Source organism: Neltuma alba, unplaced genomic scaffold (genome assembly GCF_004799145.2).
Source record: "Neltuma alba isolate B1F8T4 unplaced genomic scaffold, ASM479914v2 tig00003340_pilon, whole genome shotgun sequence".
Taxonomy (NCBI): Eukaryota; Viridiplantae; Streptophyta; class Magnoliopsida; order Fabales; family Fabaceae; genus Neltuma; species Neltuma alba.
In genome coordinates, this window is record NW_021633242.1 from 75,163 (window position 1) to 82,777 (window position 7,615).

The 7,615-nt window shown below is 34.6% G+C and overlaps 1 protein-coding gene across 1 annotated transcript; it reads right to left on the reverse strand.

Annotated features, from left to right (window-relative positions):
- Positions 1 to 209: 209 nt before the first annotated feature.
- On the reverse strand, positions 210 to 6,340 carry LOC114741257 (isopentenyl phosphate kinase). The gene is made up of 13 exons (XM_028929510.1): positions 6,241 to 6,340; positions 5,648 to 5,872; positions 4,900 to 4,997; positions 4,421 to 4,463; positions 3,922 to 3,983; positions 3,733 to 3,789; positions 2,450 to 2,485; positions 2,303 to 2,380; positions 1,914 to 1,980; positions 1,769 to 1,822; positions 967 to 1,070; positions 719 to 879; positions 210 to 410 (listed from the first exon to the last, which is right to left on the reverse strand). The coding sequence occupies exons 1-12, from the start codon at positions 6,338 to 6,340 to the stop codon at positions 784 to 786; spliced, it is 1,020 nt and encodes a 339-aa protein (XP_028785343.1). The 3' UTR covers positions 210 to 410; positions 719 to 783.
- Between the last annotated feature and the right edge of the window lie 1,275 nt (positions 6,341 to 7,615).

The following is a 7,615-nucleotide window of genomic DNA, read 5'->3' on the forward strand; positions in this document are numbered from 1 at the left end:
CGAGCCAGCCCTGGCCCTGTAGCTTAAGGGCCGGGCCTAGCAAATTGGGGTATTTTTTAAATTTTAGCCCTGGAGGGCCGGCCCTTTTAAGCCCGCTAGCCCTGAAGGGCCGGCCCTGATTCCCAGCTCTATTCCTAAGTGCAAAATTTTCGAAATAAATTGCATCTTAACCCAAAATAACTTTGGGCACCAGCGTTCTTGAGTGTAAATTTCCAGACAAATATGTACTTTAATCCAAAATAAAATGCCGCTCGAGCCAATAGCATCAAATAATATTCTCTGGGTGTAATAAAACTGGAAAAAATTAAATAACCACGTTCAGTTGAATAGTTAGAAAACTTTATCAGATGCAGAATATCACTGCAATATGACCGGAATCTGTGAGAAGTGCCTGGAAACCTCATGCATATCTGCAAAGGACAGGTGTTTAACCATTAACTATAAAATTTTTCCCGTAAAATTATAACATCATAATCATTTCTTATGAGAGAAGATCACATTGATTCCCTAGAAATATTCTTTCATCTTGCATCATTATACTAAGCATTAACAAATTTAACAGGATAAAAGAGGAGAGTAGTGTTATAGTCCTCGATAGCCAAAATAAAGCTCTGTTTGAATCTTCATGACATGTGAAGAAATTGTGCTAATTACAAATTTAACAAGATAAAAATGACAGAACTTTGAATAAATTTTTTTGGTTCACCAATATACTTACCATAAGTGATTGAGAACAAAAGGTGTGCTTTTAAAAATATGCATAAGATGATGGAAATGGCAGTACTATTTGAGAGACCAGACCACTGTGCCGAGCCAGTCGTCTGGAATATTGCTTCTAAGATCTCCATTTAAGGCCCGCAATGAGTGGCTTGTTGCTGCCTGAGAAGAAGATAGAGATTTCAAAGATTAGGAGCCCCAGGAAAATCAGATGAACTAAAAGCAAAATATAATGTTGAACTTTATTACCTTGACTATGTAGACATCAATTCCAAGTTTTGCTATCATTGCAGCTTCTGATATCTTTGCCGCCATCCCACCGGTCGTGTCATGAGCTGCGACTGTTAGCTCAACTGCAGGCAACACGATAAAGCCCATAGAAGAAAATGTCTTACTAGCCAAATGTAAAAAACAAAAAAACTAAAGAGGATATTTTGCTGTGTAAAGTATTTGAGTTTTCCTTCTTATATTGTGTTACGAGTGAAATAAAATTATCTTGCATCTTAATGTGGAACTTCAGCTAGAAAATCATGCTACTGAGTCGTATAAAGGGCTCTGTTAATTCAGCATATGATGTAAAACATAAGCAAAGATTTGGATTTAAATTCTTAAGTTTCTGCTAGTTGGTTCTTTTCGTAAAATGATAGAAGGCAGATGAACTTGTTTGAAAAGGTCGACAATGCGCTCCTGAGGTCAGGAAAAAGGTTACACGTTTTCTTTTCCAGGAAGAATCTGATAGCAAAAGCCAAAGTAACTGCTCTAAATCTTGTCCTAAGACATGTCTTGCAGCTTTTCTAGGCCCCTCCCCCTTTTGAATGTGATGAAAATAGGGAGTATCAGAGTAGAACATCTAAAGTTTAAGAAATATCTTGGAAGTGCTCGTGCTTAAAAACAAATGTTGAAGTAATGATAATTTTAGTATATGCTATGCCCAGCCAAAAAATAAGACACCTGGTAACTGCCAGGCATATTTGACCTTCATTAGTCAAGAAGCTGCAAAGCACAGAGAAAAAAAAAGATAATAGAATCACAAAATACTAAATCCGCTTACTTGAGTTCTGTAGCTTTGGTTTCACAACAGACCAGCTTCCGTCTTCATCAACAGCTGCCATAGTTGGAAAAGCTTTTACTAATACACTTTTCACTTTACACCAACCATGAAGGAGACAAGGCCATTCAGAAGATCTAGTGCTCACCTATCTCCTTTAGGAGTACTGCATCAGGTTCTGTTGGTGGACGGTCATACACCCCATAGACATCAGTCTTTCATCATTGCTTAATGGAAAACATTTATGGAATGTCCTCTCAAATTAAAGATGTGAAATATCGAGATAGGCTTTAAATTGTTAGTGTCTCACTATACTTAAATATTTTGGGAAACCAATCTTTCCTTATCAGATGATAAATTAGCCATAGGGCTGGACAACTCAGAGTATTGAAAATGTGACGAGAGTAAAAGAGAAGGGGAAAAAAATCAGGATATGTCCTAGACCATTAGGAGTATCATCATAAAACCATTTGGTTTGGCATGCGGAGAAAGAGTATTATATCAAGAGCCATTCATAAATGTATATAAGATGGATACAAGAAAAACAACAAATTCTGGCTTTGCATGTGCTGCCAGATGACTTATGATGACATCTCCACTCAAAATAGTGCACCCCTGAAACATACTATGAAAACTTCAAATTGCATTGTTGGTTTACGGTTGCACTGAAATTTAAGTCTGTACCTGAATCTCATCAAGCACTGCATCTCCATGCAAAACCTGAACAAATCAGCAAGTGCCCCAAATCATTACCGAAAATACTGAGACAAATGAGAAAACCATTACAGAAACCGGAACCCTTAAAGAGGTGAAACGAAGAAACCAGATGTGTGTGATCTATTTTATCTCATTAACTTCAGGAAACTTTATTTTGAAAGGATGACAAGTTTTCTTCTTATCCATTGACAGTCATGTCTGACATTTCATGCTCTTCAAACATTGAAGAAGCATTTTAATGTTGCTGCTAATGTCTAAAATGGCTTTCTCCTAGAATAGAATGACAAAGAGCAGCAAGAAGCAAGAAGTGTGTTCTTTGTCATTCTTGGGTGTGTTTTTAGGGTCAGCCTCTCCAATATTTCCGATGGGTTCCGAAGACAAAAAAGGATCATCTATTCAATTATAAGTGTCTTCGTTCCACTCTTTCTTGGATAATTAAATCCTCTCTCTTTTCTCCTAGGACAACATAACTAAAACTCTTGGTGTCAATTAAACAATTGGCTCAAGTGGCTAATCAAAGGATAGCCACAGGAAATGTTGTCTTGGAGGATATTTTGGCCTTTCTCTCTTCATTTACTAGTTTTGACGTGGTAGTTAATTCTTCCTCATTTGAAACTGCTGACTTTTTTTTTTTTCTTTGTTTCCTACTTTCCTTTGACATTACCTTTATGATGAACTTTATCTTTTGTTATTAATGTCATTTGGCCTTTTATTACCAAAAAAAAAAAAAACAAGAAGAAGAAGAATGACAAAGAGAAGATAAAAAAACCAAAAATTAAAAAAAAAGAAAAATTGTCAAGTAGAAAGAGGGAGAGTTACAGGTGTAACATCCTAATCTTTATTCTTAGGATTTAAGTAACATTAGGATGAAAATCTGAATAAACAGTATACTTTTAATCTAATTTATGAAATTTCTACTAGCTCATAACCCATATCTTGGTCTTAAGAGTATTTAAATCATCTTTGATAATATTTAAATAATAAAAATCTTTTAAGTGAGAAATTATTTTACTTATCTTTATTTATCCCTACTAAACCACATTATTTTCCCTTTTAAATATGGCTTGGGATTAAGTCCTTAAAATTTAATCCCATTTTAGGTAAATTCTCCTTACTCAAATAATTTACATGGTAAATCCCAATTACCATAAAATGATCTCATCTTAATCTTACTTATAAAACTTCAGATGTTACAACAAATGCATTCAAAAGCTTTCAATTACAGTACAGATTAAAGAATCCAATCTTACTGGTACAAAACCAGAGTCTACTGTTTTAGCTACCATGGAAAAATCTGTTGAGGTCATCTGCAAGTGTTGAATTGAAACATAGACAGGAGTTAGACACTAACTGAAAAGATGGTAAAAATAGGTGACAATTTCCAATATATGTAATTGATCTAACAAGACAAGGTATACTGTTTATTCAGATTTTCTAACATGTCTCTCACTGGTGAGCCATCCACATGAAAATGGAGACATTCCAATTGAAGGAATACCCTCTGCACAAAATGATTAAAAGCACGAAATGGATTAGAATTCTTCTCAAAAGCAAATACAGCAAAAAGAAAAAGGAAAATGGGAAATAAAATAGATAAGAGCAAACATTGCATGGAGAGATTATAATGAACAATCTAGTATGCTCCTATGTATACATCCCTAAAACTCAAGAATGAGGCAGGGCTTATGATGTGTTGCAATATCCTCTGTGTCAATAACTTATTATCATTCTATTTATTGATGGCATTATCATCAAAGAGTTTGAAAGACAAAAATGGCTTTTAATAACCATTTGCCTACTCAGACAAAAAGAATTATGTTGGACAAAAATGACAACTCTCTGCAGAAAAGCTTGAATAAAAGAACAAGTACACAGCATCATATTAATATAGCAAGAGTAATTGTGCAGTTTTTACTACAAGAGCCAACATATTATTACCTCTGGCCAGTGCTCTAACAATTTCAATATTTAGGGTGGTTACCTGAAAATGTGAACAAATAAAGAGATAAGCACAGAGAAAAAAGATTTAATTCATGTGTCAATGCAGAATTTGTATTGAGATCATTTGTTTATCCAAAACAAATAATCCCTACAAATTATTTCACACATTACATTTTTGTAGCATACTATTTAACAAAATATAAAGAGAACTGGGGAATTCAATAGAATCTTAGCTCGAATGATGTTAAAGGTCAATAGATTTCAATTATTTTTAGAGCTTAAAACAGGAATTTCTGTCTATGCTTCATCAGAATTTGAGTTTGTGAAAACAATGAGCTATAAGGTTGTAGCTGTATCAGGCTGCCAGTATAACATTCAAACCATCACATTTGTTACCACAAACTCCGGCCATAAAACTTTAGACATGACCTATAAATTTGCAAAATGAAGTTTGAAAAAATAAAGTGATATCTCACAGAAATCCGTGTAGCAACAAAACCACCCTTGACAAGTGGTTTATGCAATTGTCCTTTCTGGACTCCAGATTTGCTAGCTTGAAAATGCCCAAAAGAACCTGGAAGGACCAGAGCATATAATTAAGTCTCAACATCAATAAAAGGTCTACCTCACAATATCACGTACAATCTATTGCATACTTTTTGCCACTAGTTCACCTTATAGCAGCTCAGGAAGATAGAACTGCTATAACATGTATTGCAGCTCTTCATAATATTAATCATAACATTACCACTATTCTATGCAGCAATGGAGGATGCCATTCTGCAGTTGTTAAAAGTTAATGTGCTCCAAGAAGTATGAGTACTATCTACCAACCTACTTGCAAATGCACGATATTTGGTTATCATTTAAATCCATTGTCTTCACCACTACTGCGCCCCTCAAATAGCTGAATTGAACTCACTGAATTAGAGCATTCTCACTCATTACATCATAAATTTCCGTGCTTTCTAATATCCTCAATTAATTGGAGTTCATAAAGGTCAATAAATACATCAAATAGAAGTTTATGCAGTTAAGTGAAGGCCATGGAATAGTCTTATTATAGTATCTAACAAGAAAACATGAGCCTTGGTTCTAATTATGCATCTCCAACACTTAAATCCCTCGGATATGCAATATCAAATTGCGTAAAAATACAATTTCACTTTTGTTATTAATCTGCATAAAATTTTTTACTTCGTGACAAAAAGCAAGACAAGGAACCTGCTCCATGAACAACAATGAAGCGCCTACAGTCAAGAAGTGAATGGTCGCCGAACTCTTCAGGGTTACAAGAAATGTCTGGTTTTCCAGTTCTCTTGCTCCAATCCATGCCAGGAGGCTTTGCCGAAGATGCAATCATCACTTGCCTAAGCTGTTCTGATACCGTCTGAAGAGTTTCCTCATTTATCATCTCTAATTCAGTTTTGCGAGTGATAGCAGCTCCACCTTAATGACATAAATTAAAAATCACATTACTAAAAGAAAGCTTTCCAAGACCTATATGTTAAGCTCAAAGTCGAATATTTTACATTATTGACTTTCATCCCATAAAGAGCCCATCTTATACAACTATCACAAACTTGAAACTTTGCCACTATGAATTATTGATGATAGTCTTACGAGTCTTTTGAGCCAAAGAAAACAAGTACGCACGATGCATATTCTGAAATAGGAAATGCAAGTAGCATCAACATGAAGTATGGAAATCAAAGTAATAATAGCCGACGAGAGAGCGAATTCGGAAATAGATCGAATTAAGAATGATTAGAACTTTACAATGAGGAAAGAGAGGAAGAAAAAAAAATCAGACCCACCAAGTTTTACTATACAACGGATTGGTTGAGTGAAGTGAAGATTGGCTTTGCTTGCGGCATCGTGCTGCTCAGTTTGCTTCTCACTCTCATATCCCTCCATTCTGTTGAAGGCTTGTCCACGACACAATCTACTCCGAAGTTGACCAAACAGGCAGATTGTGCTGACGAGGGCGGTTCAAAAAAAGTCAGAAGAACGGAATCAAAAAAGCTTCTTTTTTTTTTTTGGCTCGACCGGAATCAAAAATCAGTGCCATTAATTTTTGGGAAAATTGCACCAGGACCCAAAAAAGGAAAATACAGCAAAAAAAAATCCTTGAAAACTTAATTGTTTAGAGTCCCAATGGGACCTGATTACAATAATGAAAAAGGTGAATAGACCCTTGTACCACTAGTAAGGCAGACAAAAAAAATGAAGAGAAAAAAGAAAAACTGATTTCCTATATCTTTGAGCTCCTAAGCATAAGAAAGAAGAGATTGACAACAAAAGAATCAAAATCCAAGCGCTTTCTGTCTTTATTGTCTCGGTCGATTTCGAAGTTCAAAACTTTCTCCTCTCCTCTCAAAGAAGATTTTGGTTAACATATTGGATTTGGGTATGGGTATGTAGCAAATCATTCTACCATTTAACTAACATATTGGATTTGGGTATGGGTATGTAGCAAATCGTTCTACCATTTAACTAGCGCATTTAAGTAATGCAAAGCTTGTCATTTTTGATTTGGTGTGGTTTAGTGATTGAAGTTGGAATTTTATTATGGGTGGGTACGATGATGATGGGTACTCTGTTTTTGAGTATATTATGAGTGGGTTGATAGTGGATTTGCTCTATCTGGGTATGGTTCAGTAGGAATGGATGAAAAAGATAAATGTTGGTATGAGTAGAAACATTTGTTATGAAATAGAAGGATGTATTGTCAATGTAACCAGCGATAGTTGTGAATATTGCTGCTTGACTTGTTAATAATAACTATCATGCAAGTTTTCAATTACCAACAAGAGAGAATATTGGATTCAAAATAAGAAGGTTTATTATTGTGGGAGATGCAGTGAGGTTGGACATACTTCCAAGACATGCAAGAATCCAAATTCTAATTGAGAACATGTTATGGAAACCTATTTCTATAATTAAATGTGAAGAGAATTTTCTGTAAACAAATGGTACATGTAATATCATAGTTTTGTTCCTAATATTTAAATAACATTAGAAGGAGTTTAATACTTAATAAATAAATTTTATTCTCTAATTATTTAAGAAAAGAGAATTTCTGAAAATAAGATTTATAAAGTACACATATAAGAAAATGGGAAAACTAATATGTAGGTCCTTATAATTATACTCAATTTTGAATCAAGTCCCTAAACTTTCTTTCTTTTT

Coding starts and splice junctions, on each gene's coding strand:
- LOC114741257 (XM_028929510.1), bottom strand. CDS start 6,340: ATGGAGGGATATGAGAGTGAGAAGCAAACTGAGCAGCACGATGCCGCA. Junction 3,984..4,420: donor TGTTAGAGCACTGGCCAGAG/GTAATAATATGT, acceptor CATTTTGTGCAG/AGGGTATTCCTTCAATTGGA. Junction 3,790..3,921: donor GGCTCACCAGTGAGAGACAT/GTTAGAAAATCT, acceptor CAACACTTGCAG/ATGACCTCAACAGATTTTTC.